Source organism: Hylaeus volcanicus, unplaced genomic scaffold (genome assembly GCF_026283585.1).
Source record: "Hylaeus volcanicus isolate JK05 unplaced genomic scaffold, UHH_iyHylVolc1.0_haploid 12237, whole genome shotgun sequence".
In the NCBI taxonomy this organism is placed as follows: domain Eukaryota; kingdom Metazoa; phylum Arthropoda; class Insecta; order Hymenoptera; family Colletidae; genus Hylaeus; species Hylaeus volcanicus.
Window position 1 is genome coordinate 829,498 of NW_026533172.1, and position 21,279 is coordinate 850,776.

At 32.4% G+C, this 21,279-nt stretch overlaps 4 protein-coding genes and 1 long non-coding RNA gene across 7 annotated transcripts; 4 read left to right on the forward strand and 1 right to left on the reverse strand.

The window, feature by feature from the left end:
- The first annotated feature begins 190 nt into the window (after window positions 1–190).
- Window positions 191–2,700, forward strand: LOC128884436 (U4/U6 small nuclear ribonucleoprotein Prp4-like). Of its 3 annotated transcripts, none has more exons than XM_054137866.1 (10): window positions 191–292; window positions 357–802; window positions 853–1,225; window positions 1,288–1,587; window positions 1,640–1,775; window positions 1,826–1,940; window positions 2,011–2,053; window positions 2,112–2,178; window positions 2,233–2,287; window positions 2,351–2,700. In XM_054137866.1, exons 2-10 carry the CDS (start codon window positions 503–505, stop codon window positions 2,564–2,566), a joined length of 1,605 nt encoding a protein of 534 aa, XP_053993841.1. In that variant the 5' UTR covers window positions 191–292; window positions 357–502; the 3' UTR covers window positions 2,567–2,700. The 3 variants fall into 3 exon arrangements, with proteins under 3 accessions (XP_053993841.1, XP_053993843.1, XP_053993840.1); XM_054137868.1 differs by having other exon boundaries at window positions 234–802; window positions 2,351–2,483; window positions 2,536–2,700; XM_054137865.1 differs by having other exon boundaries at window positions 234–802.
- Window positions 1,451–4,220, reverse strand: LOC128884437 (uncharacterized). Its single transcript, XR_008459383.1, has 4 exons — window positions 4,085–4,220; window positions 3,131–3,976; window positions 2,629–2,986; window positions 1,451–2,579 (listed from the first exon to the last, which is right to left on the reverse strand). It is a non-coding gene; the product is annotated as an uncharacterized LOC128884437 (long non-coding RNA).
- Window positions 4,221–4,680: 460 nt separating this feature from the next.
- On the forward strand, window positions 4,681–7,639 carry LOC128884296 (uncharacterized). Its single transcript, XM_054137587.1, has 5 exons — window positions 4,681–4,868; window positions 4,912–5,838; window positions 5,909–6,026; window positions 6,076–6,320; window positions 6,389–7,639. Exons 2-5 carry the CDS (start codon window positions 5,699–5,701, stop codon window positions 6,417–6,419), a joined length of 534 nt encoding a protein of 177 aa, XP_053993562.1. The 5' UTR covers window positions 4,681–4,868; window positions 4,912–5,698; the 3' UTR covers window positions 6,420–7,639.
- Window positions 7,640–7,777: 138 nt separating this feature from the next.
- LOC128884295 (uncharacterized) lies at window positions 7,778–9,956 on the forward strand. The gene is made up of 3 exons (XM_054137586.1): window positions 7,778–9,298; window positions 9,354–9,429; window positions 9,481–9,956. Exons 1-3 carry the CDS (start codon window positions 7,945–7,947, stop codon window positions 9,953–9,955), a joined length of 1,905 nt encoding a protein of 634 aa, XP_053993561.1. The 5' UTR covers window positions 7,778–7,944; the 3' UTR covers window position 9,956.
- Window positions 9,957–13,818: 3,862 nt separating this feature from the next.
- LOC128883765 (uncharacterized) lies at window positions 13,819–19,375 on the forward strand. The gene is made up of 13 exons (XM_054136455.1): window positions 13,819–13,851; window positions 13,908–14,105; window positions 14,166–14,194; window positions 14,298–14,646; window positions 14,715–14,915; window positions 14,979–15,070; window positions 15,127–15,273; window positions 15,535–15,586; window positions 15,638–15,778; window positions 15,886–16,074; window positions 16,225–16,760; window positions 16,830–18,763; window positions 18,833–19,375. Exons 4-12 carry the CDS (start codon window positions 14,460–14,462, stop codon window positions 16,923–16,925), a joined length of 1,641 nt encoding a protein of 546 aa, XP_053992430.1. The 5' UTR covers window positions 13,819–13,851; window positions 13,908–14,105; window positions 14,166–14,194; window positions 14,298–14,459; the 3' UTR covers window positions 16,926–18,763; window positions 18,833–19,375.
- The last annotated feature ends 1,904 nt before the right edge of the window (window positions 19,376–21,279 follow it).

Below are 21,279 nucleotides of genomic sequence, written 5' to 3' on the forward strand. Positions count from 1 at the left end.
ATTTATGAGCAATGTACTACTTGAAAGCTAAGACATGTTTCGTGATGTGTGCGTGCACATAAAGTGATTGGAATTTGAAAAAAAAGGTACTGTCGATGCTCGTGACACGCTTTCAACTCAAGCTCAGTTTGAGCAAAAACAAGTGGAATTCTATGTTTAATGTGTAAATAGAAAGGAAGCTGTATTTTGAAGAAGCAAATGTATAGAAAAAAATGTATGTCTGAACGTTATGGAGTTTTGTCATAACACTAAATGTATCAGTGGAAAAGAGAAACACTCCATTTTTAATTTGGTAACTTGAAAAAAACAATCATTGGTTTGTAAAACGTTTTACAAAAAATTAAAAAAAATTTTAGTGCAAAAGTTTTTTCAAGCGAACTTTATAACGAGAATAAAGTTGAATGAAGGACAAGTATTTATTCTGATGCAAGCTGGTTTTATGCAGGTGGATGGTACATCGTGAAGCAACAGTCCTGAATTGAATGTTGAGGTTTGTTTGACAATGAATGATCAAAATAATTCAAGAGAAACACGTATTACATATGGTTCTATAGATCCCAACGTGGTGGCAGCATTGAAATCAACCGAAACCACACACGCTGCAAAGAAAACAAGTTTCAATAAGACGCCTCATTCACAAGTTGAGTCGAATGTGCCGGAAAGAGTGGAAGCTCATCGGAAAATTCTCGAATCTTATGAAATGGAAAAGGTCGCTCGAAGCGTTCTAGCTCCAACTCTGGATAACGATGTGAAAACTCGACTGCGAGAATTCGGAGAACCTATTTGTTTGTTTGGAGAAGGGGTAAAACTTTGATTATTTAGTTTATTTAAAAAAAAAAACTGTTTTTTTAGCCGTTTGAAAGAAGGGAAAGATTACGCTTTCTTTTAGCGAAACGTGCTTTTCGGCTGGACACGACTCCTGAAATCGTTCGCATGGAGCATGCGAAGGTTGAAACTCATCAAAAGCTTTTTTTCTCTGAGGGTGGCCCTCATTTACTTGAAGCACGCAAATGGATTGCTCGTTATTCGTTACCTCGTTCGGTGAAACGTTTACGACGAGATCGAAAAGAATATGATGCCTCCGATCCTTTAGCAGTGGAAGCTGAGGTCGCTGAATACAATAATGAACTGTGCAAAAAACTTCACGTTTCGTTAAGTCAAGCTTGTGCTGAGCGTCCTGTATGTCGTGGACAGTTTTCTCCCGGAAGCGCCTTTTTTGGAACAGGTGATTTCAATATAAACAATCAAAAGTTTCTTTTTCCTCATTCTGCATAATGTCTTCACCAGCAAGTTGGTGTCCAACAATACGATTATGGCAGATCCCAGGTTGCGAAGAATTCCGCTCAGGGTTAGAAGGTCATACTGAGCGAGTGCACGGATTAGGGTGGTCACCTTTTTTTAAAAGCACAGCTAGCTGTGAAACACAAAAATTGAAAACTATTTCAGAAGATCGAAACCAAAATTTAGTTTCTGAAGACACACATCCTATTGATTTTTCAGAAGGAGTCCATTTAGCGTCTGGTGGCGCAGATACCAAAATCATTTTATGGTCATTGAAATCCATGAAATCGCTCAGTATACTTGAAGGTTTTTTCTTTTTCATTTTATTGGAACCCATGCTATTTTACAAATCGTTCAGGTCACGATGATCGTGTAAATCATGTGGAATTCCATCCTTCTGGAAGATTTTTAGCTTCTTCGTCACATGATGAGACATGGCGACTTTGGGATGTTGAAAGATCACAAGAACTCTTAGTGCAAGAAGGCCACTCAACGTATGCTGCCCTTGTTTCATTTTTTAGTTCATGAACACTTCATTTTTTAGAGGCGTTTACAGTTTAAAATTTCATCCAGATGGGTCTCTCATTTTATCGGGAGATCTTGGGGGAATTATTCGAGGATGGGATTTACGTACAGGCAGATCTGTGTTCCCCCTTCTGGTAATTCAAGTGTAGTCATTTGAAATAAGTATGACCTATATTTTTTTTTTCTCTCTACATTCGGCATTAGGGGCATATAAAGCAAGTTTTGGGAATCTCTATAAATCCTTGGCGTAGGCTTAATTTTTAGTAAGTTCAATTAACTCAGTTTTTTTTTTGTATTCTTGATAGGCCCAAATCAAGTGGCAACATGCTCGGATGATAATACTATTCGAATCTGGGATATACGGAAGCAAAGGTACTGAAATTGTGAAACTATAAGGACACCTTGATCATTTTTTTTGACTCGCAGATGTGTAGATATGATTTTAGCTCATGATAAGTTAATTTCTCATGTTGTTTATGAGGTAAGAGACTAATGTTGTTTCATTCTTAAGGCATTTGTTTTTTTACGGGGCAACATAAAAAAGCCTTGTCATGGTCGATTCCTCCTTAGCACCAGTTTTGACTGTACTCTTAAAATTTGGAATGCTACAGAATATACGTGTAGTCGTATTCTTCTAGGTCATGAAGCCCGTATAACAGGGGCTGACATTTCAGATAGTACGGTTTTGAACGTGTTTCTCTTAATAAATAATATTTCTTCTTTTTTTAGATGGTGCGTTTATTGGTTCGGTATCTTTTGATCGTACTTTCAAGCTGTGGAGTTTAACATAATATATTTTACCTTAATTTTTTATTTTGATACCTATTTTCCTTCGCTCTGCGTTACACAAATGAACCAGTGAATGTTTTCTGAATCACGAAATCCTTATGACACCAGATCACTCTTTTATGTATCTTGTTACCTAAAAGTTAACAGTGCACTGGTTCCGAACTTACCTGTTATTAGAAGAAAAAGTCATCCTACCACTTTTTTTCAAAAAATTGCAAATAGGTCGTTTTTCTACTAGTCATTTCTTACAGCATTACCATTATTGTTTTCATAAGGGGTTAAAAATTTTGACAGAAAAAAAAGAAAACTGAAAATTAAGCTCATTGCTCCGACACTGCTATGATGTGAGATATTTTTTTTTTTTTTAATTTCAAGGAGGAAATACTTCTTTCTGACATACAAATTTTCTTTATTCGAGTCGTGTAAAAAAAGGTGTTTTTTGACAAGGATACACAAAAATAAATAAAAAGCAAGAATGCAAACAGTTGGTGTAACTTTTCGTGAAACTAAGACGGCAAGTCAAGGTTTTTCTTACCAACAAGTCACCAAGAAGGCTTTTATACGAGAATCGAGGTGTTTGCACGACTTTTATTGACAATTTGTCAAAATAAAAAAAAAGCCCGCCGTAAAACAGTGAAAGCAAAAAAAACAATGGTTACTTAATGTTTCCAAGTCCGACCACTGTCTAGATTTCTATAAAAGTATAAAACTTTAGCACATTCATGACTGTTCGTTGTCGTCTGTCTATCCTTTTCTCATATAAATCAAAAGATTTTTATAAACGTAAGTTTACAATTCACGGGAATCTCCACGTTAAACCTTCAATTGTCAAAAGTATTTTAACTTCAAGTATTTCTAAGACTTTAAGAAAACGTTTTTTAATTTTTGGACATAAAAGGAAGCAAGACATTAAATCTGTGCACGCGTATGCCAGGTAGTACACTTTTTTTATTAAATGCGTTTCAACAAAAAAACAATACTGGTAAGAAGGATGTGTTTTATATAGAGTCTTTTATTGGTTAATAGGAAAATCAATTATTTCACAACATTCAAGAAAAAAGCTTCAAAAATAAGGACTTCTTTGTATTTATTTAACTAGTGTAACGAGAGTTACAAAAGTCAGCCTTATATACAATCATTTAACATATTAATAATGGTAACGAAATTATGAATGAAATTAGTGACATTTGTTCAGAAACAAAAAAAATTTTTTTGCTAATTACAGTGAAAAAGGTGGTCAAGACTGAGGCTCAATGGAAGGTTTTGAATGCAAGGCAACATGTGTTTCATTGGATTGCTTAATTTGAGGTGGGGAACTCTTGTTGTTTTGTTGATACATTCGTATGTAAAAAATACAAGAAATTAGTATTGCAGTATATACCTAGACAACAATTAGAATCAATAGATTCAAAAGATAAAAGATATAACAAAACAAAAAAGTAAAAAACCAAATGGTTTTTAGAACAACAAAGCTTCAAAAAATACATACGACTAGAGCAATTATACTAGATTTCCCTAAGTTGTCCGGGTCAACAAGGGATGTATGCAATATTTTTGGATCGCGAAGTAACAATAGACATAAAACGGAAAAATGTACAACTCCTATAAAGGAAATGATTAGACACGTAACAGCTAAGCAAATAACTGAACACATTTAACGACACTTTGGTAAAATTGTTTTTTTAAAAAAAAATTATAGAAAAGGTATCCTAGCTATTTGTTATACGAAAATTCATACAACGATTTCGATAAATTTTATAACTTAAAAGCTTTTTTGAAAACGTTTTTTTAAAACGTCACTTGTTAATTTATAAAATAATTATCACATTCCCATAAAATCTTTAGTTTGTCTTTTGCATGCACACAAGACCATTGCATTTCTCCTTAATATAATAATTTTAAATAGTTTTTAAATACATTTAACACAATTTTTTTTATTGAATTAATCTTATCATTTTACAATACAACTCCCTCCACTTTTTTTTTGAAAAAAAAAATTATTTTCAACATATTTTTTTGTCAGTTGTAAGAGTACCTGTTTATTTTTCTGAAAACAGCTATCAAGTGACATTTCAACATTAGCACCACGAGCAAAACTTGTCTTCACATCAAATAATTGTATACCAAAATTACATGTCTATTCTTTAAACTTTGTTGGAAATTCTGTAAAAAAAAAGTAAGTATACAAAGTCAAACGTAAACGTGCCGGTGACCGTATGGAAGATTCCTTTCATGTTGTTGCACATGTTTCAAGAGACTCATATGTAGAAGTGGTAAGTAGTATGAGATTACTAGAATATAGAATAATTTTTGTAGATTTGTCTTTTACGATGGTGTATTTGGATTTGTCCGTTATTGTTAATCCTACTTTCATTCTTTTGGCATCTATGCCGTGATATTCTTAAAATGTACTACAAAACACCGACCCTTTTATCTTATTAATTTAGTGTTTTTAAATATCTGGATTCTCTTTTTCTAGGTTTTATTTTTTATTATTCAAACATTATCGTTGTAGTTACTTTTTTGAACATGAGTCATTTATTACGACAAAAAGCCTTATGTCGTATAACTGACACGGCTACGAAAAGACTTCAAGAATTATTGAAAAAGACATCTAGGGATTATTTAATTCAAGATGTCCAAGAAAAATTTTTCCCAAAGTTAAGTGTAATACAGAGCGGGTGTAGTGGCTTATCGTATAAATTATGTTTTATTCCAAGCGAAAAAAAACAACTATCAGATATTCTTGTACCAACAACCGATCCCAGTTTTCATTTACTTATTGACAAAAAATCAGTCTTATATTTAGCGGGAGTTGAAATTGATTATAAGGAAACCGCTATTGAATCACAATTTTTATTTAAAAATTCTCAATCTAAAACATCATGTGGTTGTGGCAAAAGTTTTTCTGTTTAAGAAAAAAATTCCGTTAAATTGTTTATAACCACAAAAAATTTATTTGTAATCAAAACTTGACATTTGTCAAAAATTCTTTTATGTTCGTTAATAAAAAAAGAAGCTGTGACTTTCTGGTTTAACCACGCATGCAGCGTAACTTTTTTAATAAAACTTAGTGCTTTTCGCAGAAAATAGAAAAAAAATTATGTCGCAATCAAATTTATACAGACAAGAGTCCGAATCGATTTCAGAAAAATTTTCGGAAGAGTTACAAAGTACAAAAAAAAAAGTACATAAGCATCATTTTGAAAATTCACTTTCAACTCCCTCACGATCAACTAAAAAGTATTATAAATTTTTAAAAATACACTCCATTTTTTTATTAGTGTATGTTTCTCTATATTTTTAATTTTAGAGTAAGAAAAGGTGGTATTCATTGGGATGATAAAGTTATAGAGGAACATAATCAATTTCGTGGTACACGAATGCAAATCAAAGAACCTAAGACACCTTTTTGTCGTGATTTATATTGTGTACGTTTTCGGTTCACAAAAGGAAATTTCTTGTTAAAATTAGCTTTAGGATAGTATGGAAGATGATTCTTCTGTGTGTAGTGACACATTCAATGAACCCCCTGGTGAATACAGAGCGTCGACTCCAGCAGACATATCTACTAAAAAATACAGTTTTTATACACAATATTACAATAGTGACTCATCACAAGATTCACAATGTTTCGAGTCTTCAGATGCCTCCTCTAATGAAATACTTTTATCAACAACAAACCAACTTTATTTTAACGAATGTCCTTTATTAAAAGGCTGCAAGTAAGTTTTCCCTTTTTTTTCCTAGCATTAAAAAACAAAATAATTTAATTGAATTTTCTTTTATTCAGATCCAATATTTTTTCCCATGACAATCTCTAAATCTCCTTAGCTACGCCCTACCCATCACGTTATTTAATAATGCTTTTTTATTTCAACTGTATCGTCTAGTTTGATTATTCTATTTTCTAAAACCTTTTTTTTTCTTTTAAGATAGTGCAACAAACAAATACCACCACACTGAGTATATACTACAAACATCAAATATTGTCAATCTTTTTAAAAGTTTTTCGTACATGCTATTTTTTTTTTGTATAAATAATTTTCGATTTCTGCCAATTACGCGCCAAACACATTCTTCGACATTCACCGAGTCGCGGGTTTTCAATTGACGCTTGGGACAAAGTGTTTTTGTCTCACTCGAATTGTTGTGTAGTAATAAAATAAAATATTATTGAAAAAAAATCATTCACATAAATTTTTTATATTTAGACGTTATTGTTTATTTTTTACAACAATAAATTCTTCATAAAATGATCGCCTATCGTTATAACATTTTTAATCTACTTGTACTTCTTCTTTCAGCTTTGTCCGTGTATTCAAAACTCATTGCGTTAGAACCCATTGAGGTTGCAATCTATAATAATCCTGATGATACCTCATATGAGTATGTTTCTCCTGAGATTGTAAAACCGACTCAAGTAGCACGTAATGAGTATGAATCTTATTCCCGAGCAGAAAATACAGATAAGAAAGAAGAAGAAACTTTAGCTTCCGCTTTAGAACTTTTAGAAGACATTGTATCGACTATTCATAAAAGTGCAGAAAAATTGGGTGGATCCGTCAACCACGATGTCGATCAACGTTCATTGTGTCAGAAAATTTACTCTAAAGGTAACACAAGACGGTTACGACGTGTTCTTACGGCTCTTTGCGGTAACCCGAATTCACAAGAAACATATGCACCTCAACCAAAACAACCGGAAGACAATCGCTACGTAACGGAATCTTCGGAAAACAGTGAAGAAAAAATAGTTTTTTTAGACGGTGATGAAACAGTAGAGCTCATCCCCGTTGATATTTATGAGATCGTCTAAAAGGTGGTACTTGAAGGTTTATTTTTCGTAAGATTTCACGTTATCAGGTTTTCAATAGAAGAGAAATAAAAACATTAGTTTTGGAGCATTTAATAAAATTTTTTTTGCTTAAAACAATTAACGTTATCTAACGGATACGTTTATTTGTCGTAACATTATTAAAGCAATTTCAAAGCATCACCCTTGTGAAACACAACTCACATATCAAAACAAATTATCTTGTTATGACTGTTCCATTGCATTTAATTTTTATTGGTATTTAAAAAAAAAAAAATGTTATAAACTCTTGTTTCTGATTTGCGCAAAAATGTTGCATTTTTTTGTTTGCCTTTCACGTTTTGTAAACTTTAAAAAGAGACGAAATTGAACTAGGAGAAAAAATTAGTCAAACCTTTTTGTTAACACGGTAAACATTTAAAAACCAACGTTGAAATATACCTGGTCCGGATTAGTAAGATTAAAGGAATTGTGGTTCAGTGCAATCTTTTAAGTGCCGACAATTTTTTTTCTCTAGTCAACGGTTTTGCACCATGGCTCCTAATAGTAGGAGGCGCAAAATCAAATCGGATGCAGTGTGTCGTTCTCTATTATCCACAAAAAATGTGACACCTTCTAAAAAAAATTTAGGAGCTGTGTTCACGGAAATGCCTCATATGTATCAAGAAAAACCTCAAATTTCAGAGTTTCTCCAAGGTGACTCAAAGAAAAGCCATCTTCAATCTATATTGGAAAGAAATGCTTTAGATGAATTCTTAGAAATGTCCTTATCTTCCCATGCCAAGTTTACTGAAAGTAATTATGTAAATGTTCTGTTACGTCAATTAAAACAAGACATAAGCAAAAATACTACGTTTGTGCAAGAAACACTTAAAGATTATCCCATTGTTCCTATCCCTCGTCGACCCTTAAATTATGTAACAGGTCACAGCGAAAAAATTGTGTCGCCCAATGAATTAGATGCATTAGAAAATGCTTCTTTTTTAAAATGGCGCCTAGAATTAGCTGATATGCAAGAAAAGGAAAAACTTTGTATGACACCTTTTGAAAGAAATATTCAATTTTGGAGGCAATTATGGCGCGTATTGGAGAAAAGTCAGGTTGTCTTTCAAATTTTAGATGTACGAAATCCCAATTTTTATCGGTCAAAAGATTTAGAATCCTATGTTTCCGAAATTCACCCGTCGAAAAGAACAATATTACTGTTAAATAAATCAGATTTAGTTCCAAAAACTATAAGAGCTCTATGGGCACAATTTTTTTATCAACAAAAAGTTCCTTGTTTATTTTTTAGTGCTATACTTTCCACAGATGAATGCAACATGTCAGATCCATTACAAAGTGAGATTATACAGGATTCGGACAATTTCACAGATAATATAATGTCGTTTTTATGGAATCTAAGTAAAAATGGAGAGCTTGTGTCCACGAGTAAACTGATAGATATAATGCAACATCTTCGAGATCATCTTCAAAAAGAGAGTCACTTTCAAGAAATTAAAAGCTCACAACAAAGCGATCCTGTTCCATTCCAACACCGCAAACATTTAGATAAAAGTGAACACAGTCTACACGAACAAATAACTTGCATTAAAAATGAAGAACAAATGAAACAAACTGATGAAATCAACAAAGAAAATTTAAAAGAATTTGCGGAAAATTACTCTAGCGTTAGCGCGTCTAAAACGGATGAAAAGTATTTTACTTTTCGTCTCGATTTGAGTTTTACCGTGGGTTTTGTAGGATACCCCAATGTAGGAAAATCTTCAATTATGAACGCTTTATTGGGTGACAAAAAAGTCAGTGTTAGTAGGCAACCAGGAAAAACGAAGCATTTTCAAACTTTTCAACTATCAACCTTGGGATTGAATTTATGTGATTGCCCAGGTATGTTGTGAATTAGAAAATTTACCTTTCTTGTTCTCTAATTGTTAGCATTTAGGTCTGGTTTTCCCTCAAATAGTAACATCGCAGTCTTATTTAGTTATCAATAGTGTATCTTCAATTGATAATTTGAGGTAAAACATCAAATTGCAGTTCAAATCATGTCACCATATCCTTCTTTGTAGAGGTTCATTCACAGCTCCTATTCAACTCATTTGTAACCAAATCGGTCAACAACTTTTTGATTACTATAATGTAAAAAAGGACACCTACAAATCGAAAAATACCTTTTTAGAAGCAAGGGAATTCTTAACAGCATTGGCTTTTTCTCGACATCAGACAAGTGGTGGTAAAGGTGGTTTACCTCGACTTTTTGATATGGCAAAATTAGTGTTACGAGATTATTGTTCTGGTAATCTACGCCATTGGAGAATACCTCCAAACTGTGATTTATGTGAGGACGGTTTAAAAAAACTAAAACCTTCCCCTGATTTACCGGATTTTCAAATTGATAATACATTTATTGAAGACAATGAATTACTAAAAAGTCTTACACAAACAAACGAAAAGCACACAACTCCATCAGACACTGTGCGAAAAGCGCGTTTTATTGAAAAGCGTCTCCGCCAAGGAAAGAAATCTGTTTTTGTATCTTGTTAAAATCAGTTTTTTTAAAGACAGCGTTTCATGTAAATTTAAAAAATTATAAATATTTTTTTTTGTATGCTGTATTAAAATTAGTAACATATCATCTGTTAAAAGTGATGATGACACCCGACCCTTCACATAAAAACAAATAGTATATTATTTGATATTTTATTTAAACAAAACTAAATATTTTTCATATTAAAAGCATGAATAATATAAAATTAGTTTACTGTATTTCATACTTCGCTGCAATGATATTCTTTTCTAAAAATACTTGCACAAGTATGTTGTTTATTCTGACAAAAGGTAATCTTGATATCTAGTGGTCTCGAGGTTAGATGCTTTGCGATTCCGTGACGTACATGCCAGTAACCCGCGCTTGGTACATTCCATAGAACGCGTTTTTGTTAATGCTGAAAAACGGTTCCATCCTGGGAGTATTATCACTAATAGAAACACGCACAAAAGGTATTTTTACATAACGCCAAATAATGTCACTTTTCTTTGTATGGTATCAAAACCTATTCCCTAATGCAGGCATACGAGACAAAAACCCTTGAAACGAGTTCATCGTAAATAGTATAATGTTTGCTTTTATGTGATTTTGTTTAAATCATAAAGCCATTTTTTTTATGAAAACTTACTCTTCATGTTTTCCAATAAAATCTCATAAACAAAATAAATTTTTAGACTTTTTTATTTAGTTAAAGCTTACGAATCCTTTAATCTTTTAATAATCAGAAACATTCATATTTTTATTGTTCTGGAACCTCATCGAAACTCATTAAATAAGCTTTAAGTATGTTTGTGACAAGCATAGCACAATCGTCTAGTATATTAGCTATGTAGTTAGTGTTATTAAAACATAGATACCTTTAAAGCATCAGGCTTTTTTTCCCAGCTCACGATTCGGTCACAGCTTATTGCTGAAGGGAGCATTCAATGAAATGGAAAGTTACGTGGTTGAGTAACCGACGTATTAGTTGGATAAACCAAAGTGTCATTTGTCACTACATGAGGCATTCTTTAAAAGCTCACAATTGTTTTACACAGCCGATTGCTGGAGGAAGCATTGAATTAAACGGAAGGATTTATCGCGGCCGAAATTACGCATGACTATATCAGCCAAAAAGTGAGCCGTTACAGAATGCGGAACTGTTTCACGATTCACTATTCCGTTGCACTGTCGGTTGGTGAAAGGAATTTTGAATGAAATGGAGAGTTACGTAGTTTCCCAAGCAACACATCCGCAAAACAAGCCAAAATAGAGGCCGTCACATCCTACGCCACCTTCTCAAAGCTTTTCATTCAGCTTCACAAATTGTTGTCAAAGAGAACACAAAGTAAAGCAGAGAGTTTCACGGATGCTTAAGCGCTTCAAAACCTGATTACTCTATCCAAAATTACTGTAATATGACGTCTTTTTTTAAAACGTATCACGCTCTGAGAATATTTGTATTGGAAAGTATTTTATTTAATTATTTTTTCTATTTGTTAAAACAAGTATAATAGATTATGAACACTCAAGTTTTAAGGATTGTCGTCTTGTTGGGTTATAACCAAATTTTATGCTTTGCAATCTTTTGAAATTGAGAGTTATAAGAACGGCCAAGCAAACCAAAGTATTTTTATTACTTTTCTTAAAGCTAAATTAAAAATAAATACTTAAGCATCCTTAGGCATGTTTTTAATATATGGAGTAGTTTTTTTTACAATTATAAAAAGCTTTGAAAACTTATAGTTGACTGAATATACATGTATGTTTAGAGTACTTTATTAAAATTGTCTTATTATTCAAAAGCATTGAAAGACTCATATTCTTGTAACTTGGATCTCGTATTCACTCAAAGAAGGACTTTGTTATTAACAACTTTTTTTTTTATTCACAAAAAACTTAAAACGTATAACGCTCTTATTATAATCAAAAAGTATTTGTAAAAATTAGAAAAAAAAATTGTTATTTACTAGGAATTGTATAATCTTTTAAAAAACTTCTTATTTCCGATGACACACAGAAAAAATTATTTTGTACGTTTTTTTGACAAAAAAATTGTTGAAGGTTAAGGTAGATACACAGGCATGCTTTTAACAATTATGCCAGGTTCATACCTCAGTTTCTATTATAAATTCATTAAACACTCTACAGAGCTTTTAAGACACTTGCATATTCGACTGCTCGCAATAAGAAAAATAAATTTTAAATAACAAATAAGCGAAAGCTACAGTACGAGTAAGAAAACTCAGAGTGTTTCAATAACTTTTGATACTACACATTAAAAGTATATTATTCAATTTGATGGTCTTATTGTCGGCTTGATACAATTATTATCGTTTTTTAGTCAAAGTTATTCTTACCTTTCCATAATTGAGACTTAATAAAAAACTTTGTTATAACGATTTTCGGTATAATTGATTAAACTTTTTCTAACAAAACAATTTACAAGCAATTCTGTCGTCTTTATATAATCTACGAGCATGTCAACTTGGCAATTATGACGCAAATATCATTTTAATCAACCAAACGCAAAATTTCACTATACAAAAAATGTTTTTTGATACTGCGAGAGTTTCGAAATCAAGTTAACCTCACAATAACTTTAAAATTTCATGTTTACGACTGTACATAATCTAAGACGTTTAATGGATGGAGGCATCATTCAAGACATGAAAGGTGAAAAACCGTTACATTATGAGGCATTCTTTCGGAGCCCACGGTTCGGCATAATAGTCTATCGCTCAAGGGGGAACACGAAATGATTGAAGGGTGGAGAGCTTCCTTTGGAGTAGGCCCTCCTCAATCGCTTGGAATTGGATTAGGAATTGGCTGTAACCGAAATTCACTTACAAAACACTTAAATAAGGATAAAACATACCGCTTCACGCAGTGTATCCTTAACAACGAGACGTCAACGTAACGGATAAATTTTGAGCAAATGCCCTCGGCTGTAAAGGTTTACACTTTAGCTCATCCTACTATTACGTCGTTTTAGAAACTACTAATCTCCCTGTTTCATTCAGTGTTCTCTGCATGAATACGCTGTAAAACAGATAGATGTGCTCTTTAAAAACGTTTCATGTTGTGATGGTTTATACTTTGATTTATGCAAGTCATACGTTGCTTAGGAAGCCACGTAACTCTCCGTTTCAATTAGTGCTTCTTTCGGTCATAGACCGTGTAACCAAATTGTGACGTCTGAAACGATGCCTGATAGTGTTACAGCTTTTCGTTAGCCGTTTCTTCAGAATTTCGTTTCTCCAAATATTTACTTTTTGTTCAATCTATTTTTAATCGTCATGTTATAAAGTTTCGATCATTTCCAATGTGTATTTTTACAAAACCTTTGCGAAAAACTATGAAGAAAAACAAATATTAATCATTCGTTGTTTACATGCACAGTTCACTTAATCATTTCAATTTAAAAATACAAAAACAAAATTGAAAAGAAATAATTTCATGTTCTTTTTCTTGATGAAAAAGCTTTTTTTAAAGATTCACGTGACACGTTTGCAGTCCTCAAATGACTTTATATTGTTTTGACTTTTTGAAAATACAGCAGCATAATTCCCTTACCCGTACAAATATGTTTAACTCTTACTAAACTGACTTATTAAATTTCCACTCACTTCCTTTCTTATTTAAAAAAAAAATGACAACGAATGTATCAACGTGTATTATTAATAGCCGCAAGTTTTTTTTTGTAAAATATTTTCCAGCCACTCGTTTCTTATAAAAGATGTATATAAAGCGGTTTTCCTGTGGAAGTAAACAAAAGACACTAAACGTTAATGGTAAAAGAATGCTTTTTGATTTGTTTGTGAAATCGCGAATTACAAACAAATAGAAATATGATTGAATTTTTCTTAAAAAAATAAAATGCTCTTTTTAAAAGATTTGTTAAAATTTAAAAGTAAGAGGAAATGTGACCTTGTAAACAAAATGATATTTTTTTTAATAATTATTTAGGTACTTTTGGAAAATTATGGCTTGCTGGAACTGTGGGTGTCAAAAAACGACCATTCAATAAGGATGTTATTGAAAGCTCGAATATTGATGAATTTATTCTTGCTATCATTAATGTTGAGCTTCCGTTATCTCCTAGATTATCAGGAACATTTCTGCGGGGTATTTGCGCAATTTATGAACAAAAGTTTCATCTTTTACGTACGTATATTAAACGCCTTGGTTATGTTGTATATGGATAAGATGTGTTTTACATATTAGAAATTAGAGTTCAAACCCTTTTTCGCCGTGTAAGTTTTTCAACGTTGGTATATGTTCTCTCTTTGTGCATAAGCCCACGTCATGTTCCATACTATTGTTTTCCTTTCTATAATTTAATATGTTATGCTAAAGTTGTATATAGAAACAGATGAAAAAACAATTGTTCGAGCTCAAGCGCCGGAAAGAATTAAACGCAGAACGAAATTCGCAAAAGGACCAAAGAATTCAGAAAACTTACTTCTAACAATAGCGCTTGGATCCAATCAAGCCATACCTGAAGCCTCCTTTTCTCAAATGAACCCAATGGATCAACATGTGACCTTCACACAAATGTTGGTCGATAAAACGTATTGTTTAATGAACGAAACATCAGCAAATAGGAACGGTAGTGTAAAAGAAATCGAGTCTGCTGACTTGTTAAACTATCAACTTGAAGCTAACAACGAAACATCTAATCTCATCAATTTCGAATTTGAAAAAGGTATGTTTAACACAATTCGTTAACTGTCTTGGTCAATTTTTGCATGTCTCTCCTTTCATATATTTAAGAAATGTCTTCGTGCAAAGACATTTATAATGAAACGCTGCACGGTGGTCAATTTGTGAATGAAGACATGCTTCTTGAAAACTTGATTCAACATTGTGACCAGGTCAATCAGAAATTGGACCTTGTAACACCACGACCAGTCATACCGTGTGAAGAAAATGAAAATACTCCTATAAACTCTACATGTCGCGCGTCTCGTTTAAGTATTCACAATTCCGCAACTCCATGGAAATCTGATTTTGTGAACACTCCTTTATGTAATGTAGTCGATGTCGTATCTAGGTTGAAAGATAATTCAAATTATTCAACGAAAAAACCAAAGATGATAAAACATCAGCAGGGAGTTTCAAGATCAAAGGTATACATGGACCCTTTAGGTTTTTGTACTTGTGTTTTTATGAATATCTTCAATAGAGAAATTCATATGATAAACAAGTGTTGCTTGAAGAGACAACTTTGAAAACGTGGAAAGCTAAATATGTTTCTCTTTTACGTTCAACAGACCTTGTAGGTGATAAGAGCTATTTCAACGAGTCAGTGTGGCGATCCAATGTATGGAACGTAAGCCTATAAATAATTGATTGTTTCGTTACCGGTTTTCAATGTCATAGAATCTTTTTCATACGTGTAGCGTTACAGACTTATACCGTTACTTTTTGTTTACAGCACTAGAAACATGGTTATGACAATATGCGGCGTATCTTTTTTTGTTTTTTTAATACATTATAGTTTTATATATTGAATAAATGTGTCAACACGTTTGTGTTTATAAATATTTTTTACTGTTACCTCCAAACTTCTTTTTAATTTTTTTTCTAACAGAATCCTCTATGTCGCGTTAACAAATGTATTGAATCGTATTGGAAAAAATCTGGTAAACAAAAAAATAAAACAACTTGTATTTTATCTTGTTCACTCTGAAAAGAAACAAACAAATTCTTTGTACCCAACCCTAATGAGGGTACAGCCTTGAAATCGAAGGAACCAAATGACTACGAAACACAGAGTTTTAAATTTTCCGAGATAGAAAAGCTTAGAGCAATAGGTGACGACAACACTACTACCAGTAAGAATAAATTAAAAAAAAATGTGTTTTATTATAAAGAGTAATTTAAAATGAAAAGTCGAAATGTATTTAAATTTGAATTTTTCTTAATATAATTTATGTATAAGATTCTTTTAGAAATAATGACCAGGCTGGAACATGTGGATCGACGTGGCGAATGGCATCCCTAGACTTTACAGGATGGAAACACAGAGGAGTGGCTGTTGATAAACGTTTTAGTTTAGCTTCTGGTTATGCATCAGATAGTCAGGCCGAAACTGGTGGTTTTAGTTCCGTTAACACTCCTAATTTAGACAGTATGTACTAAAATTGCGTCATTAAAGGTGTTGTATATAAAAAAAACTCATTGCTTACATATATGCAAATAAAACATTTTCCACGTTTTTATTTTCTATAAAAAATTGCCAGCATTGTTAAATATCCTTTAACAAATTTTATTTATTCAGATAATTTGCAAACAGATAATTTTTTTACACGTCGATTGGGGGGCTCACTTTCAATGGACCATACTTTTCCTAACATTTCGTTCAACGATTGGATGCTTAAAAATCAAATGTTCGAAACAGGAGGAAAATGTTCAGATGAGTCTATAGAAAATGATAGAAGTCGTATGAGTGAGGAACCTTATAGCCTATCACACACTTTTTCAAAAAGTGCTTCACCTTCCTTCATGGATCGAACGTTTCTTCCCATAAGTCTCGAAACAATTCAAAATGAGCCACAAGACTGTCACGGTTTCAAAAACCGTTTTACCACCAATGGATTTTATACTTGGACAAGAAAAAAATTTCACGAATCGCTACTAGAATGTTTATCGCGAATTTCGAGCAATAAAGAAATAAATTTTAATCAACTTGTTCCTCCCGATGAAGCGAATGCATTTCATGCTTCAACAACATTCTTTAATTTATTAATGTTAGCATCATCAAACGAAATTTCAATAAAGCAAAAGTCATTTGATTCACCTCTTCTTGTCACTCTTGTACGTGCATAACCGCGTTACAAATTCTTCTTTAACAATACTCAATTTTTTTATGTTGACTTTTTTTAGGTTCTTGATGTAGTTAATACAGAACGTTGTACAAAAAATGACACAGCTGACATATCCTTTTACTCACAGAATGATTTGATTTTAACGCCGTGTTAATGCACTCCTAAACCGGGGCACCTTGGGACCTAGGTTATCTCTACCCTATTGATGCATATGTTTAGTAAGAAAAAAAAAAAATCTATTCCTTTCATATTTTCTTTAATTTTTTTAATATTTTACTTTTTTTTAAAAAAACTAAAACTTTCCGAAAATCATTTCAAATTTTTAAAACATAACATTTTTATGCCATTGTACGAGATGCAAAAAAAACGATTATTAATGATAGGTCGAATTGTTACAGAAATGGATAGAAAGGCACGAAAAACATACTAAGAACGCGACGACAAGGAAGCATCATCAGCACCCAACTTTCAAGTACTTTTGTTTTTATTGCTTTTTCCTCATATAAATCGGAAAAATTTGGATTTAAACTCCACTCTTAGTCATTTTGAAATCCCTGGCTCTGCACAGCGTGTGCACGTAAGAAGCAATATGTAGTGGAGGGTTTCTCAATAATTGTGGTGCAAGGATAATATTATATGAATCTATAAGTACAAAAAAGAGACACGATAAATTTTTTTGTTAGGTATTTTTTAAAGAAAGTATGGGTAACATAATGTACTAATACTCGAAGTTTCGGAACCATTTTTATTTGCTTGAATAGGTCATAAAAAATATTTGTTCAAAACACTACTGGTTCATTTTATTAATTCCTAGTTTTGATTGACAAAATTTTGTTTTAGCTCAAATTTCCTAAGACTTCATCCCCTTGCATCCCAAACCGACTTCATTGATTCAGATGTTTTTGCAGAATCAAAAAGTTCTAACAAACCTTTTTTTTTGTTTGAACCAACATAAAAAAATTATTTAACAATATTCCATGTGCAACACTTCTCCGTTCATGTAGGATATAATGCAATCATTGCAATTCATTAGTTTAATGTCTTTTTAGCGTTCAAGCATATAAGTGTTCAGATGCTGTGAGTGATCCACCAGTGTTTTCTTCTAAATTCGTGACCGTGCCAAGTTTACCCATGGGACCTCCTCCCCCATTGCCATGCGAGTATGCATTCAACTCATACAGTGTTCTAGTCCCTAGTCAGCTTCCTGAAACCTTAAGAAACAACCCTTTTATTCCAATTCCAAATGAGATTCTTGGAACTCTGCCTATGACGAAAACGGTACGGAAGAAGGCGTTTAAAAGTTGTCAAACGGAACTGGATGAACGTATGGACGTTGCACATGGGAAAGGATTTAACAGTGAGAGTATGTCAACTATTCTTGTAAAACATGTCAGTGAATATCCCCCTTTGCCGGATTACAACATTCATGCTAAGGAAGAAAATTTTAATCCTTTCGTTCTGACCGACACATTAAATCTATTGCGTTTTTCGAAATATTTTTATAAGTCTTTTTGTCACACGTCTAAGCATGTCACACTGCGTCGTTCGGAGAGCGCACCTAATCTATTAAAAAAAAATTCTCTTATAGTTTCCTTGTTCCCAAAAAGTAAGAGTTGGGAGCTCACAGTAATGGAGTCCAAGAAAACACCAGTACCTAACCAAACTAAAAATATCCCATCAAATACTGACGCATTCATACAATATCCTCAACATGCTTCACATACTTGGAGTCTCCCTGAAAAAACGGATGTATTTCAACAAAACTCAAACGCAAAATCTTCCGCCTCGTGTCCCAAAATAGTGAAGAGTCATGATGTTTCACTTACGAAAAAGAAGTGCTGTGAAAATGATAAACGACCCCAACATTTACGGACTACTAGACTACTAAAAAAAATGTCAAAGCCTTTAATTTCTTCTAAAATTATTTTTAACGGATTGCATGAAAACAAACAAAATCTCAAGGCGGGTCATGCCCCTGATCCATCAATATATGTAAGAAATTAGTTGCCTTAGTCAGACGTGTACTCCATCCATAAGTTTTTTTTTTGCGTTTTTTGCCAGTCCATCCGTCAAACAGGATTATACAATAAATTTAGTAGGACAGTGAAGAACATCATAGATAAGAAAAAAAATAATTTAATCGAATACTCAGTCGCACCAAGCAAGCAGTGTCAATCTCGGGTCCAAACAGTTCGTTCTAAAAAAATGATGGTCGAGAATGCGTCAAAAAGTGAGATTTCTAGTACTCGCGCTTCAGAGCAGAAATCAATACATCGGTTTCCTAAAACGTTTGTAAATTTTTCTCGTGTGGTTCCGCGGTATAAACATTTTAATAAGGTTGATATATCCAGCGACTACAGATCCATAAAGAAAAATGCTGTTTAAAAATGTAGAATTCTAAAGAAGAACACTCTTTGTTACTGATATTAAAATAACTATGAGTAAACATCCACTGAAAGAGTAGAAATTGATGTTTTTTTTTTTTCACAAAAAAGAGAAGAATGCTTGTGATAAATACTTAGCGAAGATGGATTAACAAGTCCACGCATTCTTGCAAAACATTCTGTTTGAAACAAAGTTAAAAATAAAACTTGCCACTCCTCAATGTCAAATCTTTTGAAATAAACAAATATAGTGGTTTAATTTAAAAAAAAAATAAGTGACAATAGACTAGTTTTTCTTTCTTGAAAGAAACGGTTTTTTTAAACATAAAGCTGTGCTGAAATCGGAAATTTACAATGTTCATGCTTCATGGTAACGTAAAACGGCATACCAAGTGGAAAGTTTAAAAAAAAACACACAATTCAATCTTCTATAGATATAGAATAGGTGTACGAGTACCTAGAGATACCCGAATCGTATATGAAGATTGATTTACTTTTCAACAAACGGATTGGAGAGGAGTACTCTTGTCATAGAAATTTTTCGAGCGTGTAGGAAAAAAATTCAAGTACACAAATCAGTGTATATGTTTTCTAATTTTACAGTCGCTTATTTTGTATTTTCGTCAAAGTAAGCTAGACGCTTAACAATAGCACAAACAACAAGCACTGCTCAGTCTGGTGTTGCCACTGTTTGGCGATATGATAAGTCACATTCTTTTAAATGACTTAGAAAGCTCAACAAGGTGACTATGAAGAGAAGTTGAAAACAATTACTTCAAACTTCACTTATACGAACAACAATAGTACTTTTCGATTAGGCCATAACTAAAGGAATGCGCATTTTGTATTCTTAGGGGGTTATCCTATTTTAAGCTGAGATTTTTTCGTTTCATGCACTAAGTCTCTGTTGTAACTAATTTTCCTATTTATTGCAAAAGGTTAATATAATCAATTCAACATCAAATAATCAAGACCTTTTCTATGCAATTCTTTCATTAACAGAATATGTAAAAATAATTAGTGATAATTAATGTAAGCAAGACTTTGTTAATTAAAATTAGATGACAATTCATCAGCCGCCTCTGGCGTCCTTTTTTTTTGTTTAAAAAAACATTACACCAACGATTTTCGTACTAATATAGAACAATTGAAACAATTCTAATCTTCACGCGACCATTTCAAAGTAGATAATCAGTGAATCTTATGTACAAAAACTGAGATGGAATGGTTGAATTAGTGGAGTTTGGAGAAAGCCGTCTAATTTTTGTGATACTTCCACAGTATTATCAAGTGTTATTAAAAAAGAAACACTAGTACTTTTCATGCTTCGTTTTCATTGACAGGACCAAAGCCTCAATACTACTAAGCAGCCAAATAACCTTTGCAGATGTTTAATTCGACGTATATCATTTCCTAACAGTAGTACTCCTTTAAATGTGTTATTTTAAAATGATACGACACATACTTGTTTATTTATTAATTCGTATTAAAAAAAATTTCTACTTGTTGAATAAAGATTTTTTTTTTAATTAAATAAAAAAGGTATATAAGTTTTTTGTTACTATGTATGCTTATTCATGGAACCACGGTTTTACTAGTTGGAATCCTTTTAAACACAGCGGGATATTATTTATAAACTAACAAAAAAAACAAATGGTCCTGATGTTTTTTGCGCGAGGATATCGTTTGCTCGCTTGAATAAAATTTTCCTTGCTTTTAACGAACGTTATCAGTTAAATGCAAATACTTTAATGTGAACACTTGCTCGGTTATAGGACATTCGTTAAAAGAAAAATAATAACATAAATTAGTAGTACTTTTTAACTGCCATTTGTAGAAGTCGCCGTAAATAAATATTTTATTAATTTAACAAAAACTTTTTGTTTCACGGTTTCACATTGTTTACTGGAAATGTTTTATTCAATACTAGTGAAGATAATAGTCTACTGTAAAATGAAATGTTTCATAGCATTCAAAAAGAAAATACAGTTTTGTTGGTACACAAATGCCATCAAAGGTCCATGTTGTTTATTAGTGATGTTAAGTACACTTCAACCAAACATAATTAATTGGATGCGTCCAAATTGGCGTTATTTTCCGGCATTTCCAAATCTTTTCCATATT